This window comes from Xyrauchen texanus, chromosome 21, assembly GCF_025860055.1.
Source record: "Xyrauchen texanus isolate HMW12.3.18 chromosome 21, RBS_HiC_50CHRs, whole genome shotgun sequence".
In the NCBI taxonomy this organism is placed as follows: Eukaryota; Metazoa; Chordata; class Actinopteri; order Cypriniformes; family Catostomidae; genus Xyrauchen; species Xyrauchen texanus.
This window is the reverse complement of record NC_068296.1, coordinates 2,829,977-2,852,476: the sequence shown is the minus strand read 5'-3', so window position 1 is coordinate 2,852,476 and position 22,500 is coordinate 2,829,977. Positions and strand designations below refer to the sequence as shown.

The window sequence follows — 22,500 nt, the reverse complement described above, 5'->3', positions numbered from 1 at the left end:
GTGTCCCCCGCCTTTCGCCCAATGTTAGCTGGGATAGGCTCCAGCCCCCCTGTACACAGGATAAGCGGTTGACGATGGATGGATGGATGGATACAGTGTCCTGAAAAAGGGACGTTTCTGTTTTGCTGAGTTTATTATTGCAATCAGTAAAAACATCAAACTGATCAAATAGTCATGTGTCATATGTTGTTAGAAAGCTCTCAAAGTGCAGAATACAACAAGTATATATGTATTATTATAGCAAGTAATAGCTGAGTATATGTCTTTGACAATTATATTGGTGTTGCCCATATGCCGCGTTTCTGCTTAAAACAACATAAAATATCACATATCATTATTTAGAGTCTGTGATTATCTTTCAATCGAGTCCACACACAAGATAATCAGATGTATAGATCATTAGATAATCCACATGAAGCACAATGTTACATATGGCCACCAGGAGATGGCGCCAAACACATGACACAGACTCAATGATGACTCAAATGGCACAGAATGAAACTCATTCTGTGAAATCTCCTGCCACTGAAACAGGAAATCGGCAAAAACACCTCCAGAGTTTAAAGGGTTAGGCATCGCTATTATTATTGCACATACGTACTTAAAGGAACAGTTTACCCCAAAATTATAATTGTATCATCACTTGCATGACTTTATTTCATTCTGCGCAACACAAACGAAGATATTTTGATGGAGATATGAACTGTTTTTGTCCATACGATGCCAATGTGTCAATGTAGTCCAAAACTTCTAAGCTACAAAAAGGACATATAGGCATCATAAAGGTAATCCATAAGACTTGAGTGGTTTAATCCATGTCTTCTGAAGCAATACGACAGCTTTGTGTGAGAAACAGACCTAAGTCCTTACTCACTATAAACGTTGACATCTGCATTCTCCATGAAGAAGCTTGTACACACTTCCTCACCCTGGCACAAAGCACTATTTACAAGCCAAACAGTGTTGCCAGGTTTTCACGGCCATTTTGAAAATGCAGACGTGAATGAAAAGGAGTCGCGAGCTGAGTTTCCCGTTTAAATTAGTTTTAAAATGTACCCCAGTATGCAAAACCTTGACGATAAACACTTGAAAATGAAAATGCAACGTCTTACTGATTGTAAAGGGGTTAAGATGGGCAAGGAGGAGGCGAGAACCGGCTTGTCAACATAAATGATAGTTTAATGATAAACTTAAAAGACAACATAAACACACACGACGGACATGTCCGTAAACGATCTCTCTCTCCCGCACGATCCTCTGCAGTCGACCTTTAACCCTCACAGAGGCATAATTAGCCTAATACGGGACCGGGTGTGTAGGATCACGACCCGGCCCCACCCTCCGCCCTGCCACATTCCTCCCTCGTTCTCTCAGGCTGGGGAGCCCCCGGCCTGACGTACACCCCGTCCCCCCCCCTCTCTTTCCCTGGGGGAGGGCGTGCTTTAAGTTTAGTCTGCCGGCAGGTCATCCCCATCTACCTGGACGAGGGAGGGGACAAGGGGAGGGAAACCGAAATAATTAAAATGGGGGGTACTTCCTGTAACAGTGTAGTACCCCCCAAAAAACTGTACAATTTAAAAGAGGGAAAAGGCCAACGCAGAGCGACAGTGAGAGAGAGAGATGAACAAAAAAAAACTCGCCAGTTCTCCGATACGCCGTAGCTTGTTCCTCGGCCACTCCTCCACCCTCTAACGGACGACAGCCGCGCCTCTCCGGGCGGATCAGAGGCAGTCCTCCAGCCCCTGGCGGATGGAACGCCCCGCCGCGTTCTCGGGGAACAGAAGGGATCTCCCCCGCCCCTGGCAGCGGTTCTCTCGCTCCAGGCGGTCGGCAATGAGCCCCTCCCCGCTTGCGGTCGGCGGTCTCAAACCTTGCCGCGTTTCAGCGGCCGGTAGGTGACTCCTGCGCCCCTGGCAGCGGCCCTGACCGCTCCAGGCGGTCGGTTAGGAGCCCGTTCTCCCCTCGCGGTCGGCGTCCATCGTCCTCTTTCAGGCGGCTGGGCTCCTCGTCCCCCCGGCAGATGGCCGCGGCTGCTCCGTTGGAGTGGACGGTAGTGGCGAGAACTCTACTACGGCGTATCCCTCCTCCTTCCCGGGTTTCCGGCACCAGTGTAAAGGGGTTAAGATGGGCAAGGAGGAGGCGAGAACCGGCTTGTCAATATAAATGATAGTTTAATGATAAACTTAAAAGACAACATAAACACACACATGACGGACATGTCCGTAAACGATCTCTCTCTCCCGCACGATCCTCTGCAGTCGACCTTTATACCTCGGAGGCTTAATTAGCCTAATACGGGACCGGGTGTGTAGGATCACGACCCAGCCCCGCCCTCCGCCCTGCCACACTGATGTATAATGATACCGTGATTGAGGACCTGGCAACCGCACGCAGAATCAAAGCCTAATTGCACCAGATGTCAAGATTGATAGGAAACAAGAACTTACATTTTGGTCTATTTCTCAATCAAAGTGATCGTAACATCAGAAGACATGGATTAAAACACTTGAGTCGTATGGATTACCTTTATTAGCCTTTTTGTCCTTGCATCATCACATGGACCCTCAGCGCTGTCTCTCGCTGTAGACCCTTTGGCCTTCCATTCATGAATCCAAACACTTCACACTAATCAGCACAATGAAGACACACTAGAGTGCAGGACATGGAAGACTGCATGCTGTGTGTATGTGACACCGAGAGGCTTCTAATGATAAATGAGCAGTATTACTGAGGTCCCGACTCTGCCCCAATTCTGCGCCCTTAATCAAGGCACGGGGAAAACTGTATTGAGGTGTGTGTGCTCTGATATGCAGTTTGAATGATGAAATGGCTCCACTAATATCCATCTTACAAAGTGTCACCACAAACCATCAGGCCGTGATTGACACTTTCCTCTGCATATTTGCACATTAATGCACTTGATCAACATCAATTTTCCTTTTTGAGTGAACTATTCCTTTAAAGCTTCTAATGCGGCAGCAGCCCTCTTCAAGACAGGATGATGATGTCATTGAAGCTTTGCACACATACACATAAACGTTGTTGAGCATATGATGAAAAGAGTGGCATCCAGCATGATGTGGCCCTTAAATCATCATCCCGCTGCGTGAAATTGCAGATCAGATGATGATGATGACATCCCATCAGCCAGGCTGTTTCTATGACAACTGCTGAAGCCACAGGGCTAAAGCGAGAGATATTGGTGAAGTGCTGCAGGTCTGACGCTTGATGAGGAAGATCACAAGAGTCCTAATGGAACAGAGGAAAGAGCCCCTGGCCTATAACTGCAAACCCAGTTTCTATTAAGAAAAGCACAAGAGGTTTGCACGGACACACACATTATTTCTGTCTGCTCTGTAAACTCCCGCTGGCCATCTCCTCTCTGAAGATTTTAAAAGCTCAGACATGTCGGGTAAATTGCTCTGATTCCATGCATCAATCAGTACCCTGTCCCAGAATACCAGAGTCTGTCCGAGTATGTGCCTGATCATTATTCAGATGGTTATCACTACAACAGCACTGGCAAGGAAAGAAAGGAAAAGGAAAGGTAAAAGGAAAGGAAAGGAAAATAAAAAAAACCGAAAGGGAGCAAAAAAAAGACACGTAAAAAGGAAAGGAAAGAGGAAATGGTAAGGAAAAGGGAAACCAAAAAGGGACAGAAAGTGAAGAGCAAATAGGAGGGAAAGAATAGAAAAGATAAGAAAAGGAAAAGAAAAAGGGAAAGAAAAACAAAAGGAAATGAAAGGAAAATGTAGAGGAAAGAAAAGGAAGGGAAAGGAAAAGAACAAGGAAAAGGAAATGGGAAAGAAAGGAAAGGAAAGGGGAAACCAGAAATGGAAGAGGAAATGGGCGGGACAGGAAAAGAAAAGTATAGGAAAGAAAATAAATGGAAAAGAGAAAGAAAAGGAAATAGGAAATGGGAGGCAAAGGGAAGGAAAAGGAAAAAGAAAAAGAGGAAATGGGAGGGACTAGAAAGGAAAAGTATAGCAAAGGAAAGAGGAAATAGGAATTAGGAAGGAAATAGGGAATTGTAAGGAAAGGGGAACCGGAAAGGGACTGAAAATAGGACATGGAAGGGAAAAAGGAAATGGGAGGGACAGGGAAAAAAGTTAAGGAAAAATGAAATAGGAAGAGAAGGGAAAACAGAAAGGGACTGAAAGGAAAGGAAAGAAAGGAAAAGAGGACATGGAAGGGGAAAAGGAAATGGGAGGGACAGGGAAAAAAGTAAAGGAAAGATGAAATAGGAAGAAAAGGGAAAACAGAAAGGGACTGATAGGAAATAGGAAGGAAATAGGGAATTGTAAGTAAAGGGGAAACCAGAAAGGGACTGAAAGGAAAGAAAGGAAAAGAGGACATGGAAGGGAAAAAGGAAATGGGAGGGACAGGGAAAAAGTAAAGGAAAGATGAAATAGGAAGAGAGGGGAAAACGGAAAGGGACTGAAAGGAAAGGAAAGATGAAATAGGAAGAGAGGGGAAAATGGAAATGGACTGAAAGGAAAGGAAATAGGAAATAGGAAGGAAACGTTTGGTTACGTATGTAACCTCCGTTCCCCGAGGGAGGGAACGACACGTTGTGTCCGAGAAGCGACACTAGGGGTCTCTCTTGAGCGCCGATATCCACCTCTGATCTATGAAAAAAGGCCAATGAGAGTTGGCAGCCAGTATTTGCATGTCCCGCCCCCGGACATACGGGTATTTAAGCGGCGCAAATACGGGAGTTCATTCAGGATTTTTCTGAGTAGCCGGAAATGGTCCGGCCACAACAGTGGCTCGGTTCAGCGACATGGCGGAGGAAAGACACAACGTGTCGTTCCCTCCCTTGGGGAACGGAGGTTACATACGTAACCAAACGTTCCCCTTCTGTCGCTCTCTCCACGTTGTGTTGGAGAAGCGACACTAGGGGACCCATTCCAATCTTCAGTCTACGTGTTACCGAGTTCTACGGGCTCGGACCTGAGAAAATACGAGACGCAACCGACTCAACGCGGAGGTTGTAAAACCTCGCGAAGGTGTTGGGTGTTGCCCAACCCGCGGCTCTACAGATGTCTGCTAGGGAGGTGCCCTTGGCCAGTGCCCACGAGGACGCAACACCCCTTGTTGAGTGAGCTCGGACCCGCAAGGGTAGGGGCACGGCCTGGGTGTGATAAGCCAGTGTGATGGCGTCAACAACCCAGTGGGCGAGCCTCTGTTTGGAGATGGCATTCCCTTTCTGCCATCCCCCAAAGCAGACAAAGAGCTGCTCAGAGCATCTGGTGCTCTGTGTGTGGTCCAGGTAAATGCGCAGGGCGCGCACTGGACATAGCAACGAAAGGGCTGGGTCTGCCTCCTCCCGGGGCAGCGCTTGTAGGTTCACTACCTGATCTCGGAATGGTGTGGTAGGAACCTTGGGCACATAGCCCGGTCGTGGCCTTAGGATCACAGACGTATCCGCCGGACCGAACTCCACCGAACGCTTGCAGGTCCACGACCCACTTGATAGAGGCGAGCGCGATCAGCAGGGCTGTCTTAAGAGAGAGGGCCCTGAGTCCAATTGATTCAAGCGGCTCGAAGGGGGGTCTCTGGAGTCCTGCCAAGACTACCGAGAGATCCCAGGAGGGAACTAGGCCTGGCCGGGAGGGATTCAACCTCCGGGCGCCTCTCAGGAACCTGAGGATCAGGTCGCGCTTACCCAAAGACTTGCCGTCTACAGGATCGTGGTGGGCGGCAATGGCGGCAACATACACCTTGAGGGTGGACAGGGACAGCCTCCTGTCCAGCCTCTCCTGTAGGAACAGGAGCACTGACTTGATCGCGCATCTCTGCGGGTCTTCGGTTCGGGAAGAACACCAATCTGCGAACGAGTGCCACTTTAGGGCGTAAAGGTGCCTGGTAGAGGGGGCTCTGGCTTGGTTGATTGTATTCACAACGGTCGGCTAGCTCTTCCGCATCCCGTCCAGGGACCAGACGTGGAGGTTCCAGAGGTCTGGGCGCGGGTGCCAGAGCGTGCCCCGTCCCTGAGAGAGGAGGTCCTTTCTCAGGGGAATTTGCCAGGGAGGAGCTGTCGCGAGAAGCCTGAGTTCCGAGAACCAAGTCCAAGTGGGCCAGTAGTGGGCCACTAACGTGACTTGCTCCTCGTCCTCCCTGACCTTGCACAGCACCGGTGCAAGAAGGCTCACTGGGGGAAATGCGTACTTGCGCAGCCCCGAGGGCCAGCTGTGTGCCAGCGCGTCTGTCCCGAGGGGAGCCTCTGTTAGGGCGTACCAGAGCGGGCAGTGGGAGGTTTCCTGGGAGGCAAACAGGTCTACCTGTGCCTTGCCAAACCGTTCTCAAATCAGCTGGACCGACTGGGGGTGAAGCCTCCACTCCCCACCGGGCAGGCGTTGTCATGATAGCGCGTCCGCTACGACATTGAGCTTGCCGGGGATGTGAGTCGCTGCTGGCTCCATAGGAGGAGACGGCGGGCGAGTTGTGACATGTGGCGGGAGCGTACGCCGCCTTGGCGATTTATGTACGCCACCACCGTGGTGCTGTCCGCTCTCACGAGGACGTGTTTGTCCCGAACTAATGGGAGGAACTTCCTGAGAGCAAGAAGGACGATCAGCAACTCCAGGCAGTTGATGTGCCAACGCAGCGGGGCCACTTTCCAACGGCCCGCTGCTACATGCCCGCTGCACACGGCACCCCACCTGGACCGGGAGGCGTCGGTTGTGACCAAAACGCGTCGGGACACCTGCTGCAGTGTTTTGAGGCAGGCGGGGGTGATCCTTACCCGATGCGTGCCGTGGTGCCATGCTTGTCTCGGGACTCGAGTCTGGAGCCAGTGCTGGAGTGGTCTCATATGCATCAACCCCAGCGGCGCGACCGCCGCGGAGGACGCCATATGCCCCAGGAGCCTCTGGAAAACTTTTAGAGGGACCACTGTGCCTGGCTTGAAGGAAGCGAGGCAGTCCATCACCGACTAAGCACGCTTGCTCGTGAGACGTGCTGTCATCGAGACTGAGTCTAACTCCAACCCGAGAAAAGAGATGCTCTGAACCGGAGTGAGCTTGCTCTTTTCCCAGTTGACCTGAAGCCCCAAGCGGCTGAGGTGCTGGAGCACCTGGTCTCTGTGTGTGCATAGTTACTCTCGAGAGTGTGCTAGGATGAGCCAGTCGTCGAGGTAGTTGAGAATTCGGGTGCCGGCTACTCGTAGCGGGGCAAGGGCCGCCTCTGCGACCTTCGTGAAGACGCGAGGGGACAGAGACAGGCCGAAGGGGAGGACTTTGTACTGAAACGCCTGGCCGTCGAACGCGAACCGTAAGAAGGGTCGGTGTCGCGGCAGAATTGAGACGTGGAAGTACGCGTCCTTCAGGTCTACCGCTGCGAACCAATCTAGATGCTGAACACCAGCCATAATATTTCTCTGTGTGAGCATTTTGAACGGGAGTTTTAACAAGGCCCGATTGAAAACTCGCAGGTCCAGGATTGGTCGTAAGCCGCCGCCTTTCTTGGGTACAATGAAGTAAGGGCTGTAGAAACCCTTCCTCATTTCGGTTGGAGGGACGGGCTCTACCGCGCCCTTGGCTAAGAGGGTCGCGATTTCCGTGCACAGGGAACTGGCATGCTCGCCGTGTACTGCGGAAAAGCGGACGCCCCTGAAGGGGGGCGGGAGCCGGGCAAACTGAATTGCGTAACCAAGTCGAATGGTCCGGTGCAGCCAGCGTGACGCGTTGGGAAGCGAAAACCACGCTTCCCAGCTCTGCGCTAGGGGCACCAAAGGGACGAGTATTTTGGACGTACCCGGCGAGGCCTTGCAGCGGGGCGGAACAGGTAATGCGCCGTCGGGTGGCTTCATTGCGGCGTGAGGCTGAGGTGCTGAGAATAGACTCAAAGCACTTACCTTGCTCCGCGCGCCCGGCAGGGGGTGGGTTCGTGACTGAGGAGGAGGTGTGATGTTGGCGTCCTCTGGACTCATCTGAACCGGCCGGCCGGGGGACAGTCGTGGGCAGGCGGAAGGCGGGATCGCCACATCCGGTGTACCGGGACTGTCGTAATCTGAAAGCAGATTGCCGTGAGAACGGAATTTGCGGGCCAGGTGACCCAGAGGCAAAGGAAATAGCTCTTTTATTGAGAATGTGGGTACCACATCCCCCGTCAGGGGGTGTGGCAAATGAAAAAATAAAGGATTCTCCTCCCGGCCCTCCACCGGGGGACAGAGCGGTCTTACCACCTCCGGAGCTAACGTCTTCGGCTCTGGGTCGACTGTCTCAGGAACGCTTGGGAGGCTTCCGGGTCTTAGAGGGGGTTCGTGAGACAGGGGGCGTATGCCGCCTGCAGGGTGCTCGACGCTGGGGCTGAGAGCTGGGCCCGGGTTGGGGTGGAGCAGGAGCTGGTTTCTTCGCCACAGGGGGGCGCCCTCGGCGAGCAGACGGGGCAGGGCCCATAGCGGCAGGTGTGCGGCGGGGCATGATGTGAGAGATGGCCTCCGTCTGCTTCTTCACCGCGGAGAACTGTTGGGCGAAGTCCTCGACGGTGTCGCCGAAAAGGCCAATCTGGGAGACAGGTGCGTCTAGGAAGCGGTTCTTGTTGGCCTCACGCATCTCGACCAGATTGAGCCAGAGATGGCATTCCTGGACCACTAGGGTGGCCATCGCCTGTCCGAGTGCCTGCGCTGTGGCCTTCGTCGCTCTCAGGGCGAGGTCGGTCGCTGAGCACAGTTCCTGCAGCACATCAGGATCAGGTCCACCCCCGTGCATGTTTCTGAGTGATTTGGCCTGGTGGACTTGCAGGAGGGCCATCGCATGCAGGGCGGAGGCAGCACGTCCAGCCGCACTGTAGGCCTTCGTGTTGAGCGAGGATGTTGTCCTACAGGGCATGGATGGGAGTACGGGGCGGCCACACCAGGAGGTAGGGCTACCGGGGCATAGATGGTACGCAACTGCCCTATCGACCTGGGGAATCGCCCCGTATCCGTGGCGCTCTCCGCTGTCGAGGGTGGTGAGAGTGGAGCGGGTGGCACCTAGACCACGTAGACGTCAGCTCGTCATGCACCTCCGGGAAAAACGGGACCGGGGGGATGCGTGGCCGCGAATGGCGCGCTGCCCCCAGGAACCAGTCATCCAACCGTGAAGGCTGTGGGGAGGATGGAGGGTTCCAATCCAACCCCACGCTCACGGCGGCCCGGGAAAGCATGTCAGACATCTGAGCGTCGGCCTCAGCCTGGGCCTGCTGGCCCGAAGGCGGCAGTCCAGGGGAGTCCTCGGCATCAGACATCACAGTCTCCGATGCAGCGGCGAGCTCATCTGCTTCGGGCTCGGGAGGATAGACAGCCGGGCCGTGAGGCGAGCCGCTATCGCCGCGAGCGTAGACGGGGACCAGCGAGCGTGTTGGAGAGCGGGAGGTTCGCGGGGGGCTACCCGGCGAAACTGCACCCGCTGCCGCCCCCAAATCGCCCCCAGCGCCAACCGCATCGTCCTCAATCCCGTGGGAAGAACGAACAATGCGGGGTGCAGCTGGGGTGGCTTGCTCTCTGTTGAAAGCGAGCCGCGACCGCAACGTGGTCATGGTCATGTTCTCGCAGTGAGAACATGAGCCATCCACAAACGCCGCCTCAGTTTGATCGCGGCCCAAACACACGAGACAGCGCCTGTGGCCGTCTGAAGCGGAGAGCACTCTACCGCATCCAGGAACAACACAGGGGCGGAAGGGCATCTTGAAAAGGACGTTCAACGCCGCTGTGTTTTGCTCTTTTAGAGAAATTCACTCTTTTAAGGGAAATAACTCTTTTAATACACAGTATGTGTGTGTGTCTGCGCTGTCGAAGCGATCAGGGGCAACAATGCACGCCGTGCAAAGTAGGAGAAAGCCGCTGTTGTGTGCCGTCAAATCCAACAGCATGCAGATCGTCAGAGGAAACAGGAACGTAATAGTGGTGTGTAACTCGCAGCAAACTGCAGACAGACCATCGGCTCCGAAGAAATTTTCTGAATGAACTCCCGTATTTGCACCGCTTAAATACCCGTATGTCCGGGGGCGGGACATGCAAATACTGGCTGCCAACTCTCATTGGCCTTTTTTCACAGATCAGAGGTGGATATCGGCGCTCAAGAGAGACCCCTAGTGTCGCTTCTCGGACACAACATGGAGAGAGCGACAGAAGGGGAATAGGGAATTGTAAGGAAAGGGGAAACCAGAAAGGTACTGAAAGGAAAGGAAAGAGGCCATGGAAGGGAAAAGGATATGGGAGGGACAGGGAAAGGTGGAATAGGAAGAAAAGGGAAAACGGAAAGGGACTGAAAGGAAAGGAAAGGTGACATTAAAGGGAAAATAGGAAATGGGAGGGACAAGGAAAAAACTAAAGGAAAGATGAAATAGGAAGAGAAGGGAAAATGGAAAGGGACTGATAGGAAATAGGAAGGAAATAGGGAATTGTAAGGAAAGGGGAAACCAGAAAGGAGAAAGGAAAGGAAAGGAAAGATAACATGGAAAGGAAAAGAGGAAATGGGAGGGACAGGGAAATAAGTAAAGGAAAGTTGAAATAGGAAGAAAAGGGAAAATGGAAAGGAACAAGAAAATGGGAGTGGAAGGAAAGGAAAAAGAAATGGGGAGGAAAAGGAAAATGGAAAGGGAACAGAAAGAAAAGAGAACATTGGAAGGAAAGAAAAAGCGAAGGAAAAAGTCAAATGAAGGAAAGGAACAGAGCAGAAAGGAAAAATTGAGAGGAGAGGAGAGGAGAGGAGAGGGGAGGAGATGGGAGGAGAGGAGAGGAGAGGAGAGGAGAGTTCCATGATTTATGAATGTCCGTGAGACTCATTAGCATGAGGACAAAAGCCCTCTACAGAGGGACTGCCAACTGGGTCATGACCTCTGTGAGTCTCTCCTCGTCCTCTGTCCGTACAGACTCTCACCCGTTCCTGCAGCTCTCTCTCTCTCTCTCTCTGACACAAAAACACAGTTTCACTGTCTCACTCTCTCTCCCTCTCTCTCTCTCTGTCTCACTCTTGTCTCTCTGTCTGAGGAAATGGCTTCACTATCATAAGCTGGAGATTCTGGTTCTAAAAATGACCATTTTCAAATCCAGCTGTTCACCTTATGGTTGATTATGGAACTATTATATACATATTTGTGTTAAATCACTTCAGAACCCAACAAAAAATGTCAGTCACACATCATGAAGCAGTTTGATATCCATTCATTCAAATAAATCACCCACTGATTATTCCTCAGTAATGAATAAACTGAATTGAAATCCACTGCGATTATGCCTACTCCAAACCAATCTTTACATTGTGCTTATTTTATGCTTCTGTTCTCTAACTCAATAAAATCATGGACCAACTAAAATGTATATCTCTGCGTTCTCTCAGACAATCACTTCCTCATTAAGTGGATCTAAACGAGCTGCTCTCTGACCCTGATTACTATGACCAGTCGGATCACAAATCCATCACTGTAGCACTGACAGCTGGGAGATGAAGTCTACAATCCTGCTTCCAACATGGACGCCACCTGCCCATTACGCTCCAATAGTTTGCTCTTTTAAAGGAGGGCCGAGGGGGAGTGTTATATCATTTTTGTGATTTGGTTGAGTAATTTAATCAGCTGTTTCGGGACTCATGTTGAGGTTTTGCCTCCTGCTCTCCACTTTGACCTGGAATATTACACCAGCTGCTTCCCTGTTAATTAACAGAGATGGGAAAGAAACAATGAGACAACAGAGAGAGAGAGAGAGAGAGAGAGAGAGAGAGAGAGAGAGAGAGAGAGAGATTGGGTAGACAGACTGCAGTCTCTCTCTCTGGCCCAAACCTCTCACTCCTTCTCTCTCTGTCTATCTGTCTGTCTGTCTGTCTCTCTGTCTGTCTGTCTGTCTGTCTGGTCTTTGGCTTCGGGGATTCTGTCTTAATGGGTCCATCTGTTAGCATTAGCATGGACAGCTGTAACGGTGCTTACCACTGAGACACACACACACTAATGATGCCACATACACACATGTTTGGTGCCAGAGCAACAATCACACACAAACAAAAAAAAAAAAAAAAAATTATAATAATCATAAAAAAATCTACATAAAATCATGTGATTTCTGGTGTGATTGTCTGGACTCAATGCCATTATTTTCTCTGTTTTTTTTTTTTTTTTTACAGTAGGAATTTTCGTTCATTTGGGGGTGATTTTGATCAAAATCGACAGTTTTCAACTTTTAATATTTTTGTTATATGAAGGTCTCATTACGACTGAATTGAAAACATATTAATCAGGCATTCATCATTTATTTTTGGTACTTTTCAAATGGCTTTTATGTAGATTTTCCTGCTTTAATCTTGTCCCAGACTCAGACTTTCAATATTAATTAAAATCCATTCTAAAAATACAAATTATAAAAATTTGAAAACTGTAATAATCTAAAAAAAATTTAAAAAAAAAAAATTAAAAAAAAAGTGAAATAAACAAACCATTTAAATATTTATTATGTGAAAAATAATTCTAGCGATTAAAAAAAAAAATACAACTTTTAATTTCCATTACACCAAACAATTTTGCCCCTAATTATTAATAATTTTAAAGTTAGTGAACTACCAAGTGGACAAAAGTGACAGTGACGAACATGCTTGAGAAGAACTATAGAAAACCAACCAGTGTCAACATTTTGCTAAACGTCTCCTTTTGTGTTCCATAAAGACACATAGAAAGTCATACAGGTCTGGAACTACAAGAAGGTGAGTAAATGATGATATCATTTTCACTTTTCATCCTGGTTTCCACACAGGATGTTCAGGATTCTGTGCACATCTTTAACACACATCCCTCCAGTAAAACATGTCCAATTACACACACACTCCCTTCGATAGCTTTTGACACGTAATCCAAGATAACATCTGCTCATTGATCTACTGTGAGTCTAATAGAACTGATAGATATCCACTTGTCCATACTCGGACACATCAGTTAGAGCTTATGCACACACACACACACACACACACAAAATCACACGGAGGATTTAATTAAGTTTCAGGCCGAAAACGTACAGTTAAGTTGATGCAAATCAGACTAAAAGTTCAAACGTGTCAAGGTGACCGGTACGTCATTCATTTCAGTTTTTGGGTCAACTATCCCTTCAGCAAAGGCAACACTACAGGCAGAGAGCTTTCTATGGGAGTTTTACAGATGAGGGTTTATTCAGTATGTCTTATTTATGTAGATGTGATCTAACACATCTTATTCTACTGTGTGCATTACCAGCATGTGTCTATAAACTCTCCAGAGTGTCTTTCTTAAACTCCATCAGACCACGACTGAGGATAATGTCGTAGATTTCTGCTGTCTACTCATCTCGGACAAGAGTGCTGACATCTCTTTAGCTCTCGCTCCCTCATCTCTGTTTTTACATGCATGGCTAGACTTAACTCTGACAACTGCTGCCTCAGCACCACAGTACTTTGGTCAATCTCACTTTATACAGATGCACAGACACACACAGAGAGACACACAGACTCACAGGGACACTCACAGACGCACAGAGACACACAGAGAGACACAGACACACACAGAGACACACAGAGAGACACACAGACACACAGGGACAGATACAGACGCACAGAGACAGGCACAGAGACACAGAGACAGATACAGACGCACAGAGACAGGCACAGAGACACAGAGACAGATACAGACGCACAGAGACAGGCACAGAGACACAGAGACAGATACAGACGCACAGAGACACACACAGACACAGATACAGACGCACACAGACACAGAGACACACAGAAGCACAGAGACACAGAGACAGATACAGACGCACAGAGACACAGAGACACACACAGACGCACAGAGACACAGAGACACACACACAGAAGCAAAGAGACACACGCACAGAGACACAGAGACACACACAGACGCACAGAGACAGACACACAGACGCACAGAGACACGCACAGAGACACAGAGACAGATACAGACGCACACAGACACAGAGACACACACAGACGCACAGAGACACAGAGACAGATACAGACGCACAGAGACACGCACAGAGACACAGAGACAGATACAGATGCACACAGACACAGAGACACACACAGAAGCACAGAGACACAGAGACAGATACAGACGCACAGAGACACGCACAGAGACACAGAGACAGATACAGATGCACACAGACACAGAGACACACACAGAAGCACAGAGACACAGAGACAGATACAGACGCACAGAGACACGCACAGAGACACAGAGACAGATACAGACGCACACAGACACAGAGACAAACACAGAAGCACAGAGACACAGAGACAGATACAGACGCACAGAGACACGCACAGAGACACAGAGACAGATACAGACGCACACAGACACAGAGACACACACAGAAGCACAGAGACACAGAGACAGATACAGACGCACAGAGACACGCACAGAGACACAGAGACAGATACAGACGCACACAGACACAGAGACACACACAGAAGCACAGAGACACAGAGACAGATACAGACGCACAGAGACACGCACAGAGACACAGAGACAGATACAGACGCACAGAGACACAGAGACACAGAGACACGCACAGAGACAGATACAGACACACACAGACACACACAGATACAGACGCACACAGACACAGAGACAGATACAGACGCACAGAGACACAGAGACAGATACAGACACACACAGACACACACAGATACAGACGCACACAGACACAGAGACAGATACAGACGCACAGAGACACAGAGACAGATACAGACGCACAGAGACACAGAGACAGATACAGACACACACAGACACACACAGATACAGACGCACACAGACACAGAGACAGATACAGACGCACAGAGACACAGAGACAGATACAGACACACAGAGACACACACACACAAATACCACTACCACTAACTGCAACAAAACTCATAATGTGTATCTTTAACTGCACATTGTCATATATACAACCATCCAGTAATCATTCTGATTTCTGTGTCACAAGTCTTGAGTACACAAAGCACAGAAGCAGTTCATTACGGGACAGACATGACGAAATTAATAACTTGAGGTTCAATGCGTTTTTAATGCACTAAAAAGAACCGGTTGATAAATGTAATATGTTCAGGAGGTACACTAGCATTGTATGTTTCATGCTGTAGATTCAAAAGAATCATATGATAAGAGTCATTAGTTTAGGAATCGGACTATACTGGTCATGCTATAGATTCAAAAGAATCATCTGATAAGAGTCATTAGTTTAGGAATCGGACTATACTGGTCATGCTATAGATTCAAAAGAATCATCTGATAAGAGTCATTAGTTTAGGAATCGGACTATACTGGTCATGCTATAGATTCAAAAGAATCATCTGATAAGAGTCATTCGTTTGGGAATCAGACTATACTGGTCATGCTGTAGATTCAAAAGAATCATCTGATAAGAGTCATTAGTTTGGGAATCAGATTTACTGGTCATGCTGTAGATTCAAAAGAATCATCTGATAAGAGTCATTAGTTTGGGAATCAGATTTACTGGTCATGCTGTAGATTCAAAAGAATCATCTGATAAGAGTCATTAGTTTGGGAATCAGATTTACTGGTCATGCTGTAGATTCAAAAGAATCATCTGATAAGAGTCATTAGTTTGGGAATCAGATTTACTGGTCATGCTGTAGATTCAAAAGAATCATCTGATAAGAGTCATTAGTTTGGGAATAAGATTATACTTATAAATATAAATACAACAGAAGCCAATGGAAAGCAACCAACATGACATCAAACAAACGTGCAAGTGTGCATGTATTCCTTTAAGCAAGTAAAACTGCCATTCAAATCTATTTCTAATCTTTCATTCCCACATGCATCCATACGGTACCCATGCATATTTATTAAGGCATTAAAGGTTGAAGTATCACAATGATGCCATCTGGACAGCTCGTGGCTGCATTACCTGTACCATTATTATTTCTATATACTCACACCTACATCCACTACAGTAGTAATAGAAACACATATACACACACATTTTGAAAACCAGTATGTGTGCTTGCACCTCTACACACACAATTTGAGAGCTAGACAGAAAGAGAGAGAGAGAGAAAGAGAGAGAGAGAGAGAGATGAGATGAAATGTCACATGTTGACTCTTTCTATAAACACGGATCACTAGACACAAATGAAAATCTTTATCAATTCAATATTTCTGTTTGCACTCAGATCTGTGCACGATGATCGACTGGTATTGTGTTTCAACTCTCTCTTTATATCCTCGGGGCTTTGAACTCTTACTCTGCATTTGCATTCAGTCTCTGCTACAGTTGTGCTTGAAAACAATCTCTAGAAAATCACACACACACACGCGCACTCACACGCACGCACACACACACACGCGCAAACACACACACACACTCACGCACACTAACACACACACGCACTCACACGCACGCACACACGCGCAAACACACACACACACTCACGCACACTAACACACACACACACACACACACACACGCACGCACATGCACACTCTCACAAACACATACACGCACGCACACACACACATACACACGCGCAAACACACACACACGCTCACACTCACGCACACTCACTCATGCACATGCACTCACACGCACACACACACTCACGCACACTAACACACGCACTCACACACACGCACACACACTCACTCACGCACATGCACACTCTCTCTCACACACACGCACACACATGCACACTCTCCCACACACACACACACACACACACGTGCACACATGCACACTCTCTCTCTCTCTCACAAACACACACACACGCGCAAACACACACGCACACACACAAACACACACTCACGCACACTAACACACATGCACTCACAGTCACTCACGCTCTCTCTCTCTCACACACACACACACAAACGTACACGCACTTTCTCTCACACACACACACATGCACTCTCTCTCTCACACACACACACACACGTACACGCACACTCTCTCTCACACACACACATGCACTCTCTCTCTCTCACACAGGCGCACACACGCACACACACACACACACACTGAAGTGTGCCAGGTCTGTCCTAGAATTCACCTCGCTTTGCTGTTTTTTGCATCCACTACCACTGTCCAAAAATACTTGGTTTAAAAATACTACCAATTCGAGAAGCTGCACAAGGAAAGAAAGATCACAAACGAGATCTCTTAAATATCTCAAATGCTTCTCTTAGACAGCAATGAGAGTAAAGCAAATTGCGACCTTTTCTGAAGTCCCACATGTGTCTCAAGATGTCAACAATGTCTTAAACTGTGCTCCGATACCAAACCCTGCCATCGAGTCTCAATGAACTCAAGCGTGTCAAAGTCCCAAGTTGTTTCGAGCCAACTTGTAAGATTTCTTGTGATTTCACCATCTCGTACCACGACTTGCCATGATACAGGGTTGGGTAATACATGAACGCTTGGCATGGACATAAAGGTGACCCTCAAAAATATCAAATGGACCAATCTAATCCTTTTCATCTGTGTGTCTCACTCTTACACTCAGCATCTTGCTGTCTCCAGGCAGAACGTGACATTAAACCCAAGTTTTCACCGGCACTCTCCCGCTCTGTCCATCTCTCACTCTCATTCTATAGCATTCTTCCTGTATCCCCCGGCAACCAGAGCACTTACCCGTGTGCGCATGGGAGAAAGCAGCCCTTCCATGGCTTCTGTTCATTCCTTAGAATACCCACAATCCTTTCATACTGCCATCATCGTTTCGGTAACGTATCCAACTCGCTCAACACTCACAGAGAAATGGGCGCTTCTCTGAAAATACACACACACACACTGCTGTGCCCTCACACACACTCAGAGCAATCTCCTCCCCGGCAGGAAAGCCTCTGTGTGTGTGTGTGTGTGTGTGTGTGTGTGTAAGTCACATGTTTAATGACCGTGGGAGTTTGCATTTGAGAAAAGGTAACTGTGTCGTGTGTTTGAGTAATTTATGTTTTGCCAATATTGTGTCAATTAAAGAGCACACGTATAGAGCACACAGACGGATGTGTAAAAATATCGATTTTCCGATTAACCTCTTCAACTCTGTGGACCTGCCGGCGAGTCTAAAGTGGGGGCGCTATATAACGAAACAGGTTTACACTTAAAATGCTCAAGTCCCAGTTTACATAAGTTTACATTTACATTTTTGCATTTGGCAGACGCTTTTATCCAAAGCGACTTACAGTGCACTAATTACAGGGACAATCCCCCCGGAGCAACCTGGAGTTAAGTGTCTTGATCAAGGACACAATGGTGGTGTCTGTGGGGATCGAACCAGCGACCTTCTGATTACCTGTGATGTGCTTTAGCCCACTGAGCCACCACCACTCCTACATAAGTCAGGCATATGTGGTATCGTTTGAAAGCTTAGAGTCTGACCTTTTCTTAGATACCCATGACTTATGCATTTGTCACATAAAATAACAACATATGGCCTTAAAACATCCGCGTCGCAATTAAGCGCCACCTAGTGGATATGTGGAAAACATAATAATATGAATAAAAAAAATTTCTTTAAAATAGTCATCTCATATATCAAATGAAAGCTCTCATTCTCAGGAACATGACTGTACAGTTTATTTTCTTGCACTAACAGCACAGTTTAAAAGATTTTCAAAAGAATCACAAAGTGAAATATTTGTAAGCCATCGAATATAAACGTCTCTTTTATGCACCGACAAACGCAGCTGCAAACCCCAAATCTGTCTGCTTTTACCTTTAAAGAATGAGACATTGTTTGATATAAATTAGATGTCCAGAACAAAATATGCAGTCAGAAATGCATGTTATCGACTATTAATGATAAAATGTTATACGCACATCACCGTAAATGGGATATCAGCTTTCCAATGCGCTACTAGTCCACTCAGAGGCCGAGATATTCAGTGAAAAACAAAGGTGTCATTATGATATCCTTATTAACGCAACGAGAAAAAGAAAAAATATATAATATTTGAATTTAATGTACTTATACCATACATATAAGTAGTACTCACTTTGTATTACACTAATGAGAATCATCATTGAAAACAATGAAAATAGGAAAGTAAAACGTCCGGACGTGTTACTGTAAAGATAATGGGGGTAAAATGTTCTTAAGTGTCCTGAAAATAATGTCACAGTGCAGAAATATCTTAATGTGGGCATCATTTTATTTTTGCAAAATATAATTATATATATTTTGTTTTATTCATTTGTGATTGAAAGTAAATAGTAGTTGTTCTGATCCCAGTTGTTAGCGGACAATAGTGTCCTTATATTATTTGAGAATGACTCATTCATTTCTCCAATCGCCCTTGTGCATACAACACAGGAACACTTCAAATGATTGCTGCACGTATGAGGGAAGGACATTGTGGATTTGCTCTGGCGTGGAACTTCTCTATGGAGCATCACCAATAGTTCTGTTCCAAAACTGTTCTAGGTACCTGTCTAGAAAGCAATTTAGGCATCGTTTTGGCCCAATCTCAAGGCACCATTCCGGGCTGGACTGTGAAGAGAAATCGGCCCGGGATTTTACATAGAAACATGCACAAAAGGTTCACTGGTTTCGCTGACATTTTCTGCATATCGCGGCGCCGTTTTGTGGTCCGTTCTGCATATCGCGGTGGCTCATTTTAGTTTATCGCGGTCCATTCGGACCGTTTCTCCCCTCGGTTCTCCCCTACGGCCAATCCACCCCGATTGCCCCCAAAGTGCGTTGGCCCACCGGGAAATTTCCCGGTATGCCAGATTACCAGTCAAGCCCTGGCACCATTGCATGGCTTCTTTTTTTTTCTCACAGAGAAGACAACCCCAGAATGTGGAAAAAATGAATTGATGCACAAGGATACAATGTTTCAAATCAGTCAATTATCACGTCCCGTTTTGGTTAGGACGGCGCCTACAGGGAGTAAACGGCAAGGCAGCATCATTGGCTATGAAATCTGTCTCTCATTAACTCATTATTCTGACATCCTAACGAACACACGCTCGTCCCTGGAGTCTCAACCCTGATTCTCAGTTGTCTGGGAGATTTCCTTCGTATCTCTCAGAATCAATTATGATATTATGGTTTTAGTGTGAATAGAGATGTCTGTCCCTGCCATAAACACTGGAAACATCACTCTTAATTACGCCGTTTTGACCTTTAGTGTAATGCTTCAGTTAACTCAAAACTCAAAGATGCTTTTCTGCATTTGTTAAGCGTTATATGTTGATAGAAGTGTCCTTACTGTAAGTACACTTGAGTTATAAGGATATGAATGTATGGGTCCCACTATATTAGGTGTCTTTAATTTACTAACATTAAAATACATACAATACAATGTATTTATTGTGGAACTGCAGTACATGTTGCTTTGCTATATTCTTACAAGATTCACATTTGCTGCTACTGAAGTTGAGGTACGGGTCGGTTTAGGGGGAGCGTTAGGGGTAAGATTACCCCTAGGGTTAGGGTAAGTAGGGCTGGGTGTCAATACAGATGTCCTGATTCACAAATCCATGTATGCAACTTCCCATCTGAGATGAGAGCGAGCCCAGAGAAGTCGGCGGTGCTTCTGGACAGTGATGATGTACGGCTTCTCCTTTACATAGTAAAGTCTGAACTTGCATCTGTGGATGCAGCGGCGAGGGGTGTTCACTAACAAAGGTTACTAAAGTAATCCCAAACCCATGTTCATGATATCCATTACAGATGAATGATGTATTTTAAGACAGTGACGTCTGAGGGGTCAGAGGTCACGTGCATTCAGAAGTGGTTTTCGTCTTGCCCTTTACATAAAAAGATTTGACCAGATTGCATCTTTTAACTTTATTGTGCACCGTAGAGGGTGAAATGCCCAAAATCCTTCCCGTTAGTCTTTGGGGAACATTGTTCTCAAAGTGCTGGATTATTTCCAGAAGCATCTGTTGGAAAGAGTCTGGAATGATCGTTGCTCTTGAAGGACTCGGATGTTTTTGGAGTCTCCTTTATTATATGACACGATTGCCTGTTTAACATCTCCCGTTTCACATCACCTTGTTATTTCAACTCGTCAAATTGTTATTAGTCTCAACTTTTTTTGGAGCGTGTTGCAATCATCTGATTTGAAATGACTGAATATTTAGAAAAAACAATGAAATTCACAAGGTAAAACATCATATAACGTGTAGTTTTAGTGCTTTCAATATAGCAAAGGGTGAAAATAATTTACAAATCACCTCTTTTTTTGTTTTTATTAGCATTTTTCATATTGTCCCAACTTTTTCAGAATTGGGGTTGCACATTGATTTGTTGAACTCGTGTTAAAAAACGGTACTGTCTCTTTAAGAATGCCCATTACATGTTTATCTCATCTGTCCTACACTTTATTACAATAAAATGTTTTGATGTTTTGATCAATTACTGACTGTAAACAACAGAAAGGGTATTAAAAGAGACACACACACACACACACACACACACACACACACACACACACACACACACACACACACACACACACGCACACAATGTGTGTTTAGGGCCCTTTAATGCATCGTCTATCCATGTACACTCTATGAGGAATATTTCAAGATCTCCTCATCATATTATGTCGTGTTTGGGCTTGTTTGAATCGGGATAATCTGCTGTAAGTTACGGTATGTCATTGTCTGTGTTATATGTATGTTTCAGGATGTAATAAGGAAAAAACGTGACAACAAGACACTCCTGTTTATTATATTTATGTGTGTCTGTGGGAACTTCATACACTAAAACTCACTACAGTTTGGCCTCTGTTCAGATCAAGCAAGTGGTTATTATTTAATTATTTTATATATAATTTATGCAATATGAGAGATTTACAAACTATCTTAGTGGGCCAGTCATTTTTGACCGGGATCACAAAATGTGTTTGCACAAAACTGACACGGTACAAGGGTTAAGACACCTATTTTAAAGTGGGTCCTAAGTATGTATTTATATCATGGTGGAGACATGTCATTGATTTCTATTGTTCCTTTTGGCATTATTCGATTTTATTTACAGAAGAACATTATTTTGCCTTTATGAAGATGTTGAGAGGTCTATTATGTAGATGCATTCACTGTCCTTTTTTTAAGCTTCATGCATCATGGTCACCATAGCAACTGTATCCAACTTGTACTGACTCCTCCAAACTCTAAGCACATGCTTTGTAGGTCCACCAAAACAAACCATGCGACAAACTAAATTGCAGCCACGTATAATGAGTTTAAAACCTAGATGAGGCCTCAGAACTGGTCGCATATGAAGTGGAATAAACAAAGAAGTCATCTACTACGGCGAGCACCAATTTAGGGGCTGTTCACACACCGTTAGGAGTCTGCTAGGTGGATGTGGTGCACTGAGGGCATGGGCTTTCTCCAAAATGACCTTTCAAAGCTCTAGAGTGAATCAATGACATCTCTAGAGATCAAACGAATCTCTGTTCCAAACCCCTGCCATCACCACTCCTCCCTGAGACAACCTCAGGACCGGCCGTTTCAATTGCGGTTTTAATATGTGAGTGGGTGTGTTTTGCAAAAGCAGAGGTTCATCA

At 46.7% G+C, this 22,500-nt stretch overlaps 1 protein-coding gene across 1 annotated transcript in view; it reads right to left on the bottom strand.

The window, feature by feature from the left end:
• Window positions 1-17,796, bottom strand: part of frmd4a (FERM domain containing 4A) — a 193,636-nt gene extending 175,840 nt beyond the window's left edge. Inside the window, exon 1 of the mRNA XM_052151836.1 lies at window positions 17,609-17,796. Within this exon, the coding sequence (XP_052007796.1) occupies window positions 17,609-17,641 (33 nt within the window). The 5' untranslated portion in view covers window positions 17,642-17,796. The remainder of the gene's footprint in view (window positions 1-17,608) is intronic.
• Window positions 17,797-22,500: the final 4,704 nt, after the last annotated feature.